Here is a 17,043-nt window from a genome sequence, read left to right as displayed (position 1 = left end):
TTCTTTGTTATAGTTATATTTTGCTAATTATGTGGCACTTTTCATGTTCAGTATTAGTAGATTATTAGCTTGAGCAACAAACTAATGTGTATTTTTGGTATCTCCCTGAGTAGTAAAATGCTGTCAAATTGTGTTCTTAAGCAGATGGCAGTGACCTGGATGCTGTTAGTCATGGCAGCATGGATAGTGGTCATGGGACACACACTGTGGAGCAGGCACCTTTTAATACGGGTTTAATCAAAGTATATGCTACTGATGATAGATCTAGTACAGGTTTGTGTGTGCTTATGTATACGTTTATTACAGTACATTGTAAAAACTAGATTTGCTAGCCTTTTTTAGATTTCAATTTTCAATGATGTGTTTCAGTTAACTGTCACTTTTTAATTTTATGTGTTTAGGCACTTGATTTGATATTGTATTTAATAAGTATATGCAATTTTGTTCATTCTTTATTTGAGTAGAAATAAAAGTTTAAGAGAGTTTATTCAAATATTTAGTCCATGACAATCCAATTAACTCTGGATAGCACACAGATCTCTTTATCACTTCAGTTTCTTAGGATAAATTCTTCTTTGTAATTGTGAAAATATTATTAGAGTTTAAAAAAAGAAACTTTTAGCCCTCATCTGAGTCACTAGTACCATATCAACATCAATTTCCTGGTTTTAACAATGTACTATGTTTCATGTGATATATTATCATTGGGGGAAGCTGGGTAAAAGGTACACAGGAATTCTCTGTACTATCTTATTTTTGCAACTTCTTGTGAGTCTTAAACTATATTACAATAGAAAGTTATAATGAAAAATTTAAAATATATATAAAATTTGTAGTATTCTAGCACTGAAGGTCGCATTAATTTCATTAAAATATAAGATTTGTACATAAGCTTTCTCTAAGTATTATTAAAACTGACACACTTAAAAAATAAGTTACTTGAATAATTATGTCCTTTTCATTATTATGTTTAAAAAATTACACAACTTTTGAATATAGTAGAAGAGCCACCTCTTAACGGACAGACAGAAACTTTAAATTTAAAACTCCAAGCATTATAGTAAAATATGAAGGCTTCTATCTCGGCAAATGGTAACATTATTTTGGTCTGTCTCATTTTATGAGTACTTTTAAGAGTAATAAATATAAGCTAATTGTGTTGAAGTGTATTTTCATAGTTGTTCTTCTTAGCCTGGTTTTATTTCTTGATCATGCAATGTGAATTTCAACAGAGTTACAGTAGTCATCTTCAGGCATTATCTCTTAAAAATGAGGAAATCTATCTTTTGTTTTTTAACTATAGCCTTTAAAAAGGCTATTAAAGCAGAGCAGAACCTAATAAAAACATGAATTTCGTTAAGGTTATCTTCACATTTTTAAATTTCTAGTTTCTCTGGAAAGAGAGCTGAAAGTTTGATTAGAAAAAATACAAACTCAAAATTATAACAAAGATGTTAAAGTAAATACCTAGTGATACTTAATACAATTTCTTTAGATAGTTCTTTACAAGTTTATAAAACCATTTCATATATAACCTCTCATATATTCATAATAACCTCTGTGTTATAAATCTGGGAACATGAGATCCAAACAAAAAGGTGAAGTGGTTTACTTAAAATCGTGTCTCCTGGGTCCGGCCCTGTGGCGTAGCGGTTAAGTGCGTGTGCTCCGCTGCGGCCGCCCGGGGTTCAGATCCCAGGCGCACACCGACGCACCACTTGTCAGGCCATGCTGTGGCAGCGTCCCATATAAAGTGGAGGAAGATGGGCAGGGTGTTAGCCCAGGGCCAGTCTTCCTCAGCAAAAAGAGGAGGATTGGTATGGATGTTAGCTCAGGGCTAATCTTCCTCACACACACACAAAAAAATCATGTCTCCTTAGATAGAGAACTAGAATTCAAAACCTTATGTTTGACGCTAATCTAGTGAAAATAGTTTGTTGAAAATTACAGAGAGCCTCTTTAACAGAACATTGTATTAGAAGTTTTCTTTTATCAATGCAACTTTTGCTTTTAACAATAACTTAACACTAGATTTTTTCCTCAATCCCATGTATTTGTACTCATGTGCAATTCAGTAATTATTCAATTGAATTTTTATAAAAAGTAATTAGCTATAGATAAATTTAAATAAACCTGTTTTTTGGTGAAATCATTTAGACATTTGGCTCCAGTGATCTGCATGTGAGTGTTCTGAGTTCCCTGCAGTTTTCTTCTCCATTGCTTGGTTGGAACTCAGACTTTCACCTAGAAAGGTCATGGACTTGTATAAAGAATGCCTGGTTTGTCTGTGTCTTTTGGAGCCTAGGTACTAGTGTGAATGTACATACGTACTTTTGACTACAGTGTGGAGCCAAAAGTAAATTATTTCAAGATCATCCCTTTCTTACATTAATAGAGATGGGGGGGAGCTAGTAAAATAATGCTTTCAATTGGAAGTTATCCAGAAAAATTTCTGTAAGTAAATCCAAATACTAATGTCTTGCTCCTAATTCCAGTTGTCCTCACTGAAGAAGTTTATAATAAAGCGCATAGGGTTTTTTTCTTTTTTTTCACAGATGGCCAGTCTGATCTTGGATATAATTCATTATCTAAGGATGAAGTTAGAAGAGGGCATACATCTACTGAAGACATTCAAGAAGAAAAAGATAAGAAAGGGAGTGATTCTAGTTCCTGTAGGTATTAATTTGATGTTGTATAAAATTGCAAACTTACATTAGTAGAAAATATAAGTGACTTTAAATATAAAAGTACTAATTTTATTTTCCACTTTCCCTTTATAAGTCCTCTTTCCTCCCATTATAAGCCCTCTCCACCATCTAATATTCCAGTATACAAATACTTCACATGTGAAGTGTATATCGTCTCAGTGGCAAAACACTCTTCAATCAAATACTACTCTTATAGTAAAAATATATATTTGTTCAAACAATGACTCTTTTCTGAGGTTTAACAATATTTTTATTTAATACTTTTGTTAATGGTCTGTGACTTACATTTTTCCACTTGCCTCCCCCATCAAAGGCAGTGTTTCACAACCAAAGAAGAAATATAAAATGTATGCACGAACCTCATGCATGACCAGTATTTAGTAGTTTCATCCACACCTTGAGGCCTCAAATAAGTGGAATCACTTATTTGTTATTGACAGATAGATATAGAGGTGTTTGATATTTTCTTATCATATATTTTCAGGTAGAAATATTTAGAACTAAAAGCTGCTTCTCTTTATGCCTCCTATGATATATATAGATTTCATTGTAACAATTTCATTTTAATCTTTACAGTGTCAGAGAGCGAGAGTGCAAAAGGAAGTGCTGATTGTCTTCCTAAGCTCAATTTTCAAAATTCTTCCAGTATAGTTCGCCTCAGTGGTGCAAATAACAACAGTGCTGATAAAATCCCAGGAGAAAACACAGGTGAGTTGAATGATATACTCTGTTATGTGTAAAATAACTTGTATTTGTATTTCTAGTGAATGTTTATTTTTTTTTAAAAAGTCTTAATTCTCTAGCCTTATTTTTTTTTATATATTTGTGCAGCCTGTCATAGTATAGCTTTGCAGCTTGAGTTCTATATTTTATAACATACTTTGTTCAGGCTTTTATTATAACAAAACATAGGGACAAACCTATAAGTTATATACTATCTTTTGAGTTTGGACTGTTGGGACTTTCTGGAAAGGGGAACTGAAAGCAGGTTAGATGATCAGTCTGAGGGTACCATACACCTAGCCAATTTTTAAATGAAGCATATAGTTCCTTAGTCTTCATATTGTTCCTGTTTTTTCAGAGGCAAAAGGATAGTCCTTCAGATAGTTTAGATAACAATATCTAATATTTTTTCTTTTTAAAGTGCTTTTTGTATATTGTTTTATATTTATTAATACAGCAATGCTTACATTAGTGAGAGGGGATGTTAGCACTATTTTAAAGATGAGAAAACGAAGGCATAATCTGACTGTTAGCAGATAACATAAGTTACCAACGAGTTAATGGAAAGGTCCGTTTAGGATGTGGGATAATACTTGGTCTTAGAAATTTTTTACCAGACCATTTTTTAGGGATTAAATGGACATACGATTCAGAGTTTCTAGTGTTAATAGTCTGATTACATAATTACATTATTTTATTTTTGTATTAGCTCAATTCTGCATTATGTTGTAATCTAAAAAATATTTAAAGTCTTGTGTTCTCAAGGCTGAAATCTCTCTGTAAATGGCCTTGCTGCAATGGTGTTTGCTTTTCTGCAGCATAATTAGATAGGCCTCTAGCTCGGGTGGGCAGATTATGGCCCGTGGGCCAAATTGGGCCTGCAGCCTGTTTTTGTACAGGCCCACAAGCTAAGAATGGTTTTTGCGTTTTTAAATGGTTGGAAAAAAATCAAAAGAAGAATAATATTTGTGACAAATGAAAATTATATGAAATTCGTACTTCAGTATTCATAAACAAAAGTTTATTGGGATACAGCCACGCTCATTCATTTACATATTGTCTATGGTTGCTTTTGCACTACATGGGCAGAGTTGTGTAGTGCCACAGAGACTGGACTGCAGAGAATAAAATATTTACTATCTGGCCCTTGACAGAAAACGTTTCCAGACCCCTGCTCTAGCTATCAAAAAAAAAGTTAAATGATCTGTAACTGTCTCACTTTGCATTTCTTTGTTAGATAATTGTTATAACTGAAACATTAAAGATTTTTTGTTAGTATCATGGAATTGCTTTACAACCATTTAGTCCTTCCTAATCGTTGTCTAATTATGACCCTTACTAAGTTGCCTTTGGTAGTCTTTGCTTTATTCTTCTTTCATTAGTCTGTTCATGCTTGCCTTTTTCTTAAGATCTGCTTTTATGAACTTCCTATTTTAATATGATTGTAAATTACACCATCCTTTGATCCTGCTATTTTGTCAGAGTAATCAGCATCTGACTCATCATCTGGCTTTTGGTTACCCTCTGTGCTTAACAAGGCAATTTTTAAAAGCCTAAAATAGATTTCCTAGGTGTGAATTAGAGTTGTTGGTTTATCCATAAGATTTTTGGCTTGAAAACTTTCTCATCTGTTAAGTACTATGGGCTTATCGCTACTGCCAAAGACTCTATATGGGATTTATAGAAATACTTATTTTTCAATAACTTTTTTTGTGTACCAACATATGCTAGGATCCAAAGCATTTTTCAGGTTTGTTTATGTTTTGCAGTATAATATGTGGGTATTTTATTTATATTATTATATATCCTTTTTATATATATAACTGACAGCTTCTAAAAGATATGGGAGTGGAATAATCAAAGAGATGTTTTAATGTTTGATTGGATATTGAAATAAAATTATCACTCTATAGTTAATTCAGATTATCTTGAGAATTTAACATTTTGATAAGTGTAGATTGAGTTACTGAGAGTTCAACCACAAGAAAATTTACTCTGAAATGAAATGTACTCTTAAATGTGGAAACATACCCTAAAATGTTTTCCTAAAGCCTAATTCTGGTTTTAGTATGTTTTAACTTTTTATCTTTAGCTACCATATTAAGCTATGTCATATAATATGTTATATTCTGGGTTGATCTGTTGATGACATTTATTTCCCAGCAGACGATATTCGTTCAGTAATTACTTTTTGAGCTCCTACTGTATGTTACCACATGCCAGGTGCTACTGAGGATATAATAAGGAACAAAAAATAAACATGGTCTCTGCTTTCATAGAGAAATCAAGTGGGAGGGATGGGAAGACATTAATCAAATAAAGTAAATATAAAAATATAAAAAAAATATAAAACTCCGAGATTAAATACTGTGAAGAAGGGCTGTAAGTTACTATGAGAACATAAAATAGAGACACGTGTCCTGGACTTAGGGGAACATTGTTCAGGGAAGGCTTCCTTGAGAGTACAGTCATGCGTCACTTAACACAGGGATATGTTCTGAGAAATGCATCGTTAGGCAATTTCATTGTTGTGCGAACGTCATGGAGTATACTGAAAGGGAACAAAATTTGCCATCCCAAAATGTGTCTCTGTAACATGAGGATTGTTTTAGGCTGATTATTTTTAAGAGACAAAAGACTCAGAAAGTTTTTCTTGTTACCTCCCCCTTAACTGCCTACAAGAATTCAGATTAAAAAACCTGTCTCAGGAAGCGAGCTATCACCTTAGCATAACATGAACTAGGTGGTAGACAGGGATAAACCTAGAAAAGCCTGTTTGTTGGGCTCGCCTCTGTGTTCTTCTGTTTCTGTGTGGCCAAACACTTGTTTCCAAACATTTACTCCTTTTCACCTACCTGTGAATTACCGTCCTTCCGTTTGAAGTCCCTGACTCTCCCCACCCCCAGCATCTTCTTTTGTCTTTAGTTGAGGATGGTATTTAAGGTGAGGGCTTCAGCCATTTTGGGAGTTACTCAGTTTTCCTGGGTTTCTCCCACGTGTACATGTTATTAAACTTTTGTTTGTTTTTCTCCTGTTAATCTGTCTCATGTCAATTTAATCCTTAGACCAGCCAGAAGAACCTAGAAGGGTAGAGGAAAATTTCTTCCTCCCCTACGGTACTTACACAAACCTAGATGGTATAGCCTACTACACACCTAGGCAACATGGTACTAATCTTATGGGGCTGCCATCCTGTATCTGGTCCATCATTGACCGAAATGTCGTTATGCAGTGCATGACTGTATGGTTTTTGAGCTTAGATCTGAAGGGTGAGTAGAAAACAAATGAGCATAGGGGTTGCGAAGGAGGAATTGAGAAAGAAGCATTCCAAGCAGAGGGAAGCAATATGTAAAAGGCTGTGTGATAGGAAGGAATGCAGCATGTTCAAAGATCTGAAAAAGGGCTAGTATATCAGCAAGGAATTCTTTCAGCTTTAAGTCTCAGAAAATATCATTAACAGTGGGCTTAAACAAGTCGAAGGTGTTTTTTTTTTTTTCTCAAATAAGAAATTCAAAGGTGAACAGTTGCTCAAGACATTGGTTCAGGAGCTTTGCCATCAGTTCTCTGGACCTAACCCTAACCATGATTATAAGATGGCCACTGGCAGCTTCAGGCATCACCTATCTTGCAAGGCAGAAAGAATGGGAAAGGAGAGCACCAGTCACATCTGTCCCCTTTTACCAGGAAGCAGAAGGTTTTCCAGAAACCCTCAAAAACTACCACTTTAATTGCACTGGCTTAAGGAAGTTAAATAGTTTGCAGCCACTGTGTTAGAGGCATGCGGCATCCAGCCTGGCCTGGTGGAATTTAGCATGTGTATAAACTTAAGATCAGATGAACTTTTCTGTAAATGGCCAGATAGTAAATATTTTAGGCCTGCAGGCTACATACAGTCTCTGTCGTCTATTCTTCTTTTTGGGTATGTGATTTTTACAGCGCTTTAAAACTGTAAAAACCGTTTGAGACTGTACAAAAACAATCCACAGGCCAGATTTGGCTGAGAGGTGTAGTTTGCCAACCCCTGGTATAGTTTGATAACCAGCTTTATTTGTCTTTAGGTCAATAAATAGCATTGTTCTGACTTTGCAAAGGAACCCTTGCACATCTATTTAAATGCAATCCCTGAGTATTATTTTGAGTTATAAGATTCCTCCGAATCTTTGATAATATTTAACATGTCAAGCAGAAAGTTGCCCAGAATATCAGAAGAAAGTGTATTCTTGGTTTCTTATGTCCTTAATCATAAGCTGATATAGAAAAAAAGAATAAACTTTACCTCTCTGCTATGCTGTTTTCCTTGTTAATGATATATGCTTATTAAACATTATTAGTTTGTAGGCTTTTATGGTCTCTACTATTCCCTTTTATTATCTCTTATCCTGTTACCTGAATGCATCACATGACAGGAAAAAGGTACATTTTTAGTAATTGCCAGCTTATAGAGAGCTGATTTTGTTGGATAAAGCATGTGAAAAGAATAGTTGACAACACACCTAGACTAATGCTTTAGAAGACTCCCACGTAATAAGGACAATTAAAGTGATCAGAAATCTAGATTTCTGCTTTCAGCATTGGTTACCTAAGTAATTGGGTAAAAAGCAGTGAACAGTGTTTCTGAATAGAAAGTGGCCATTCACATTTGACTGGTATAAACTTGCAATCAATATGTAAAGCAAAGGTGAAATTACTTAGCTACATCTATAGTCATAAGGATTTGGAGTTTTTAAAATAATTTAAAACTGCTTTTTATTTGGTTTGGTTTAGTGTTTTGAGTTTCGTTTTTCATTTTTATAGGCAGAAGACTCAGAATCTCGAGGTCATCTAGCACAACCACAATCGTATAACCATTTTTATTTAATCAATTTAGTGAAATTAATATAAACTTATTATTAAATATATAAAGGGTAAATATTAAATTTGATTTATAAGTTTTAAAAAGCAGTGCATTCTAATGTTCAGGAGCATACCCTTCATAGTTAGTCAAATCTGGATTTGAATCCCAGTTCTATCACTTAAGGACTGGTGACTTTGGGCTAGATAATTACTATCTCTGAGTGTCAGTTTTTTCTCAATCCATAAGAATGTTGGAATGATTATGATAGATAATGTGAGTAAAGTGTCTGGTATAGGGTCTGTCACATAGCAGGCACTCAATGAGTGCCTGCTGTTAGTATTTTCATTACTAGTATTTTAAATATTTAAGACAATTTATATTTGCACATTACATTTTTCATGGCCCAGAATATTTTTCTTGTTTTTCAGAAAGCACACCTGAGCTGCTCTTAATATCATCTTTGGAGGATACAAATGAAACAGGAAACAGTCAAAGTCAATGCTTCAGGAAAAGACATGACAGTGACAATGAACCTAATTTACAGCAGCAAATGTCCTGGGGAAATAGAAACCGCAATCTTAGTGGAGGAGTACTAATGGGACTTATGCTCAATAGAATTAACCAGGAAGCAAACCCTGGTGATATGGTTGAAAAATTAGGAGCTGATGCAAAAATTCTTTCAAATGTTATCTCAAAACGCACAAGACCAAATAGTCTTGATATTGGAAAGCCACCTTTAAGATCAAAAAGAGACAGTCTAGAAAAGGAATCTAGTGATGATGATACACCTTTTGATGGTTCTAACTGTTTGGCAGATAAAGTGGATTCTCCTGTTATTTTTGACTTAGAAGACTTAGACAATGAAACAGATGGATCAAAAGTGGGATATGTTGCTACACAACATCCCAAGAGGATTCAACGTATGAGCAGCAGCTTTTCAGTAAAACCTTTTGAAAAAACTGATGTTGCAACAGGATTTGATCCCCTCTCTCTTTTGGTTGCTGAGACTAAACAGCAGCAAAAAGAGGAGGAGGAGGAGGAGGAAGATGATAGCAAAAGCATTTCAACACCATCTGCTAGGCGTGATTTAGCTGAAGAAATTGAGATGTATATGAATAACATGAGCAGTCCTTTGACAAGTGGTACACCAAGCATTGATTTACAACGGGCATGTGATGATAAATTAACCAATAAGAAAAGTCCAACATTGGTCAAGGCATGCAGAAGATCTAGCCTGCCTCCTAATTCTCCTAGGCCAGTGAGACTTACCAAATCTAAAAGTTATATGAAAAGTGAGGACAGACCAAGGGATAGACTCTGGTCTTCTCCAGCCTTCTCACCTACTTGCCCATTTAGGGAAGAATCTCAAGATGCATTAACCCATTCATCACCTTCATTTAATTTAGATACACTACTAGTCCCTAAACTAGATATTTTAAAGAACAGTATGTTCACTGCTGGAAAAGGAGTTGCAGAGAAAGCAAGCAAATGGTATTCAAGATTCACCATGTATACCACATCATCTAAGGTAAGTTTTGTTAGTATTATCTACTTTTCCTTTTATCCTCCTTCACCACCAAAAGTCCCCTACTTGCAAAGATGTCTGTTTTTACCATCCTTCTTAAACACAGCTTTACAAAAAGGACTCCTGGAATATGTATGGTTTGAAAGTATCAGAATTTGAACTTGAATAATAACTTGAAAGAAAATTCCCTAAGGTTATGTTTATAGTTCAGTTTTGAAAGAAAGTGATCTATATCTGGAGTAAAAATTAGTGTTATGTGACAATGCTTACTGAGCTTCATTATTTCCTTCAAAATGCAGATTTTTTTCAGACACAGCGTCCAGCATGCCTTCAAAAAGTACCAGCCAGGCATAGGATTTCTCCTCCTCGTTAGGATGGAGTAGCTTGTGATAGACCTACATAGCTCTCCAGAGAAAAAAGCTAGATGAAATACAGGAAGTATCTGTTTAAAGTCATCAGAGAACTGCTAAAGCAACTAGAAAAGTAGAGGGGCAAGATGCTAGAGAGAGGAGAATTGCAGAGGTGAGCTAAAGTTCTGTAGCTACGTTTTCCCTGAAGGCATTTGCTTGTTTGGAGCACAGAGCAAGAGGTTGCAAATCCAGGCTTTGTCTTATCGAGGACTGTGGAGCCGTGAGGGGACCAGCAGAGCTTTAGGGGTCTTGTGGAGCTGGAAAGACAAAATTGGAGACTTGGGGGTCCTCAGATACACGAGTTTTTTCCTTCAAGGCATTTTCCAAATACTGGTACTGCATGAGACAGGAGGCTAAAAGGATAAGCAGAAAGTCTGACAAATAACAGACTTTCTGCTTATCCTTATACAGAACAGTAGCTAGAGTTCATGAGCTGCTGGGATGGGGGGTTGGCAGGCGGGGGCTTCGTGTACACACTAGACCCTTAGTTGGAAGTCCTGCAGAGCTCTCTGCCTTAGGAGCACTGGCAGGTTTGCCAGCCTGACCAAAACTGCAACATAGGTTTGACTTAACTCGGTCTGGGCTTAGATTAAAATAATCAGCCTTTACTCTAACAGAGGAAAGAGTATACCCTTTCTGAAGGAACAGAACATGATCTGGAGTCCTTACACTTTTTTATATAAAATATCTATCATTCAATTAAAAATAGCTATACCAAGAGACAGGACCATAACTAAAAATGAAAGAAAAACAGATGGTGGAAACAGACCTTCAGGTGATCCTATTAAACATTTGAATTAACAAGGGACTTTGAAATAATTATATGTTCAAGGAAATAGAGGAAAAAGTGAAAAAAAATACCTGCAAAGATGGAAAATTTTACCTGATAATTATCTATTAAAAAAAACAAGTATAAATCCTAGAACTGAAAAAGATATGAAATACAGTGGTTGGATTTAACAGCAGACAAAAGACAGAAAAAGAAAGTAAATTAGATGAGAAGTCAGTGGAAAATATCCACACTGAAGCACAGACATGAAAAAAGTTTGAGGATATAGAAAAGAATGTGGGGTTCAGTGAAAATGCCTAATATCGATGTAATTGAGTTCAAGAAGAAAAAGAGAGAATGGGATAGAAGGAACATTTAAAAAAACTAATTGCCAAGAATTTTCCAAAAGTGATAAAAGATATCAACTCACATATTTAACAGTATCTGTAAATGTCAAGCAGAATAAATACAAAGAAAACCATACTTAGGCACCTAATGTTAAAATAGATGAAAATGAAATACAAAGAAAAAAATCTTAAAAGGAGCCAAAGAAAAGAGATATATTACCTTTAAAGGAACAACAATAAGAAACTGACAGTTGTCTTCTGAACAGAAACTATCATGTCAGAAGACACTGGAAAAACCCCTTTAGGGTGCTGAAAGAAAATGACTGCCAACCTATTTTTCTGTGCCCAACAAAAATATTATTTAAAAATTAGGATGAGAGTTCTAGTTCTACTGTGGTACCATAAGGCCGCTACAACCCACCCCTCCCACTAATTACAACTAAAAACTCCAGACAGAATACAGAAAACAACTATCTAAGCATTCTGGAAAATGAAAGCAGGCAGATTGTGGGGAGGGACCCACACAGAGGTAAATCTCCCATTTCTTCTCTCATGCCTCTTTGACCCAAGAGCAGGTCCCAGTCACAATATGGCATATGCACCCTGGAAGCTAACACTTCAAGGGAAACCCCTATTTCCTGGACAGAGGAACCAGGGAAGGGGGCCTCCGTGGGCTGGAGAGCTTGAGGGAAATCTGAGAGAATGAGATTCCCTAATTCTCTAATTCTGAGCCCACACAAGTCTCAACCTAACCCTTGAGCTACACCTACATGGGATAGATGCAAACCAGCATAGACAAGGCTTAGAGAACTGAATGAGAATTAAATCACCACCTACAAAAATTGAGACACAAATTGCAATCTGAACATAACTCAGTTGACTGCCTGCTAAAACAAAAATTTTTGGTGTTCTCCAAGAGATTATAACAGTACTCAGATTATAAAACATAACATATGCAGTGTCCAAAATAGAATCCAAAATTACTTAATACATAAAGAACTAAGAAAATGTGACCAATTCGCAAGGGAAAGACAACCCTGAGATGACCCAGATGTTGGAATTATCAGACAGAAACTTGAAAGCAGCTGTTATCACTAGATTCCCTGAGGTAAAGAAATTCACTTTTGAAATAAATGAAAAGAAAGGAATTCTCAGCAAGAAATAGAAACTATTAAAAAAACAAATTTTATAACTGAAAAATACACTCTGAAATAAACTCATTGGATGGGTTCACTAGTAGAATGGAGGTGACAGGAGTCAGTGAACCTGAAGACTGGAGTAATAGAAATTAAGTGATTGGAAGAACAGAGAGAAAAGACTTTTTATAAAAATAAACAGAGCCGCAGAGACTTGTGTGACAATATCAAAAAGTATAATAAAAAATTGGAGGTCTAGAAGAATTGAAGAAAGAGATTGTGATAGAAAAGATATTTGAAGAAATAATGGCTGAAACTTCCCAAAGTTGGTAACAAAAAACAATAAAAAAAATAGATTTACAGATACAAGAGACCCAGAAAACTACAGACAGAATAAACTCAAAGAAAACCACATAAGAAACTGCTAAAAACCGAAGCTATCCATCTGCTAATAAGAAAATGACTGCTGGAAAAAAAATAAAAACTACCTTGAAAGCTGTTCAATGATACATTACCTACAGAGGAATAAGGATTTGAATGACCACATATTTTTCATCATAATCCATGGAGGAAATAATACAGTAGAATAACACCTTTAACGTGTTGAAAGAAAAGACCTATCAACCCAGAATTCTATATCCAGTGAAAATATTCTTCAAGGGTGAAGGTGAAATAAAAACATTTTCAGGTAAAGGAAAAGAATTCATGGCTTCAGACCTTCTCTATAAAATATGCTAAAGGAAGTTCTTCAGGCAGAAGAAAAATGATGCCAGAAAGAAACTTGGATCTTCAGGAATGAAGGAAGAGCAAAATAGATGATAAATAGCTCGTTAATATAAAAGACCGCTTTTTGCCTCTTAAGTTTCTTTAAGTACTTATAATTGTCCAAAACAAAAATTATAACATTATTTCATGGGCTTTTCAATATATGTAGATGTTTTATAGTGGTAAAGGGATTCACATCACTGATATTCATTGTAGTTATGTTATATATGAAATGGTACAATATTAACTTCAGTAACATTAAGTAAGATTATAAAGGATTAGGTATGTTATATTGTACTCCCTAGAGCACCCACTTAAAAAATACCATGAGATGTAGCCAAAAAGCCAATAAAAATATTCACATAATCTTAAAAATAACAACTCAATAACACACACACAGGACTAGAAAAAAATAAGTTGTATTATCTAGGGAGTGGAATTACAGATACTTAAAAATTTTTTTCTTCATACAAAAAATTGTGTCTACCAGATTTTCTTATGTATTATTGGTATAACCAGAAAAAAATGTAACTTATAATTTGGTGGTCTCAAAAATGAAAACTAGAAATACATGTCTTTGAAACCTGGATAATTGTAGAAAAGAATAGAATAGAAATAGAAATGAAGTTTTTTTTTTACAAAAGAATAAAATGTAATTCTAATGGTATCATTCGGGGCTGGGATTTGTAGGGAGGAAAATTAACAATAAATGAAGATTTAAAATCAGCAAGAGTATCTTACTAGCAGCTATCTATTTTGATCTAACTAAAAAATGCTGTCCTAAAAATTGATCTCCAGCACGTTTGTCCAAATTAGTATGTCATTATAAAATTGGGTTTTTTTCTCCAAGAAGTTGTAATGTTGATTAACTGCTCATCTGAGTAGTATAGGCATTTCCTCTCCCTTAGAAGTGACTTTTTAAATAATTAACTTTAAATAGAAGGAAATTAAGCTTATAATTATGTCCTTAGGATCAAAGTTCTGATCGTACCAGTCTTTCTTCAGTGGGAGCCCAGGATTCTGAATCTACCTCTTTAACAGATGAAGATGTCTGCCATGAATTGGAAGGAGCCACTTCCTCCCAAGAGAGCAGTGCCACTTCAGGGACTAAGGGAATTGATTTCAGCAGAACAAGCCTGGAAAGTTCTGCCTCCTTAGAAGGTTTGTCCAAACAGTTCTGTTATACTGCATTTGATGTGTGGTACCTTTACTTTTTGCCCTTTATGTTTTAATTTTGTAAAAGATTTGCATGGCTCCCAAGTCAAAATAGTAGAACCAAGGCACTTTCAGAGAAGTCTAGCTTCCATCCCCACTTCATCTTGTTTTCTCCCTGTCCCTAGATGTAACCATTTTTATTAGTTTTGGTTTATCCTTCCATTGTTACTTTTTTAAAAATATGGGGGGGGGGTTGTTCTTATTACCTTCTGTCTTCTTACTCAAAAGGTAACATATTGTAAATACTTTCCCACTCCTTGCTTTTTTCACTTAACAGTATATCCTGAAGATCTTTCCAAATCATCACATAGTAATGTCCCTCATTTATTTTTACACTTATATAGTTCATCATGTGTGGATGTATCATAGTTTATTTTAACCACTCCCCTATTGATGGACATTATGATTCCAGTCTTTGACTATTATAAATAATGCTATGATGCAAATATGTCATATTATATTTTTGCCAGGGTATCTTTGGAATATACTTCAGAATTCTTCCTTGAAGTGATATTGCCAAGTTCCCTTCTTTAGGGGTATACTATTTTGCGTTCACACTGGCAATATGTAAGAGTACAGTCATGCGTTGCTTAATGACAGGGATACGTTCCAAGAAGTGCGTCGTTAGGCGATTTCCTCCTTGTGCGAACGAACATCATAGAGTGTACTTACGCAAACCTAGATGGTGTAGCCTACTACACACCGAGGCTATATGGTACTAATCTTATGGGACCACCATTGTATATGTGGTCGGTCCATCATTGACTGAAATGTTGTTTTGCGGCGTATGACTGTAACTATTTCCCCACGGCTTTGTCAACAAAATATGTTGGCAAACTTGGATTTTTGCCATCTGAGAGGTGAGGAATGCATTTCAGTTTAGTTTTCATTTATATTTCTCTTGTAAATGAAGTCGAGTATCTGCTTATATGCTTAAGGACTATTTGCATATCTTTTTCTGTGGACTGTCCTTTGCCTACATTTTGCTTATTGGTCCTTATTTTTTTTTAGTTTTAATAGCTCTTTTTTTTTTTTTTTTTTGTGAGGAGATCAGCCCTGTGCTAACATCCGCCAATCCTCCTCTTTTTTTTTTTTGCTGAGGAAGACGGCCCTGGGCTAACATCTGTGCCCATCTTCCTCCACTTTATATGGGACGCCGCCACAGCATGGCTTGCCAAGCAGTGCGTCGGTGCGCGCCCGGGATCCGAACCAGCGAACCTCGGGCCACCGCAGCGGAGCGCGCGCACCTAACCGCTGGCGCCACCGGGCCGGCCCCCTTTAATAGCTCTTTTTTATATTAAGGAATCAATCTTTTGTCTCTTATGTAAGTGGCAAATACTTTTTCCAAGTTTGTCAAGTTTATTTTGTTTTGTTTTTGCCAAACAAAAGCTTTTAATTTTATGTCATCAAATTTATCGTTTTTTCCTCTATTGCTTCTGGATTTTGAGTCATTAGGAAAGATTTCCCCTTCCCTAGGTTCACCAGTGTTTTCTTCTGATAACTCTCCAGTTTCCTTTTTAACACTTTCTGGGGTCAGCAAACTTTTTCTATAAAGGACCATATCATAAATGTTTTAGAATACATCTCTGTCACATATTCTTTTTTGTCTTTTTCTTTTTTTAACAATGCTTTCAGATGTAAAAACCATTCTTAGCTTGTGGCCAAACAAAAATAGATTTTGACTCCTCATTTAGATATTTAATCCATTTGAAATTTATCCTATTTTGTGAGGAATGGATACAATATAATATTTTTTCATTTGTACCTTTGCTATTTTAAAAGTTTTTATTGTGGAAATCTTCAAACATACACAAAAGTAGAAGGAATAACACAATGAACCCCCAAATACCCATCACCTAACTTCAACAATTGCCAACAAATGGCCAATCTTGCATCTTTTCCTCTCTCTCCTTTGCTGCCAACATTTTTTCCTTCCCCACTGGATTATTTTAAAGTAAATCCCAGACAACTTATAATTTTATTCATAAATATTTCAATATGTATCTCTAAAATATAAGGACTTTGATGTTATATATTTTTTAACTTTTTATTAAAGTTATTTATTTAATAAATTTATTTTTTATATTACTATATGTTATACATATAATGTGAACACTTTTATGTACGTAAATATATTTCACAAATTGAACACACCTGAGTAACCAGCACTCAAGTCAAGAAACAACATTAACAGCATCCAGAACTTCCTCTCATGCCCACGTCTAGTCACTACTCCCTTCACAGATAGATATTACCTTAACTTCTAACACTCTCTGTTAGCATGACCAGTTTTGACCATTTTATGGGCTCATACAGTATGTATCTTTTGTGAAGCATTCATTTTTTGAAAACATAATTGTAATACCATTATCACATTTTTTAAAATGTGACAATATTTATCATATAATGTCTTATATAAAATATTTATTTAGTTTAAATTTTCACATTATCTCATAAAGCTCTTTTTATAGGTAGTTTGTTCAAATTGGGATTTAAACAAGGTCCACTTGTTGCATTTGGTTGATATGTCTGTTAACTCCCTTTTATCTTTCTTCCCTCTCTTTTTTCCCCCCATCATATATTCAAGAAGAAATCAAGTGATTAGTTCCCC

General features: G+C 34.9%; 1 protein-coding gene across 5 annotated transcripts in view; it reads left to right on the top strand.

Moving 5' to 3' along the window:
- Window positions 1-17,043, top strand: part of DENND4A (DENN domain containing 4A) — a 126,702-nt gene that overhangs the window by 85,230 nt on the left and 24,429 nt on the right. For 3 of the 5 annotated variants that reach the window (XM_058541870.1, XM_058541869.1, XM_058541868.1), the window contains 5 exons: window positions 142-273; window positions 2,556-2,672; window positions 3,285-3,416; window positions 8,694-9,793; window positions 14,189-14,378. In XM_058541870.1, the coding sequence (XP_058397853.1) occupies window positions 142-273; window positions 2,556-2,672; window positions 3,285-3,416; window positions 8,694-9,793; window positions 14,189-14,378 (1,671 nt within the window). The remainder of the gene's footprint in view (window positions 1-141; window positions 274-2,555; window positions 2,673-3,284; window positions 3,417-8,693; window positions 9,794-14,188; window positions 14,379-17,043) is intronic. The other 2 variants (XM_058541871.1, XM_058541872.1) reach the window with 2 other exon arrangements.

The sequence above is a fragment of the Diceros bicornis genome, chromosome 5 (assembly GCF_020826845.1).
Source record: "Diceros bicornis minor isolate mBicDic1 chromosome 5, mDicBic1.mat.cur, whole genome shotgun sequence".
In the NCBI taxonomy this organism is placed as follows: domain Eukaryota; kingdom Metazoa; phylum Chordata; class Mammalia; order Perissodactyla; family Rhinocerotidae; genus Diceros; species Diceros bicornis.
The sequence above is the reverse complement of the archived record's forward strand: the minus strand, read 5'-3'. Positions and strand labels throughout refer to the sequence as shown.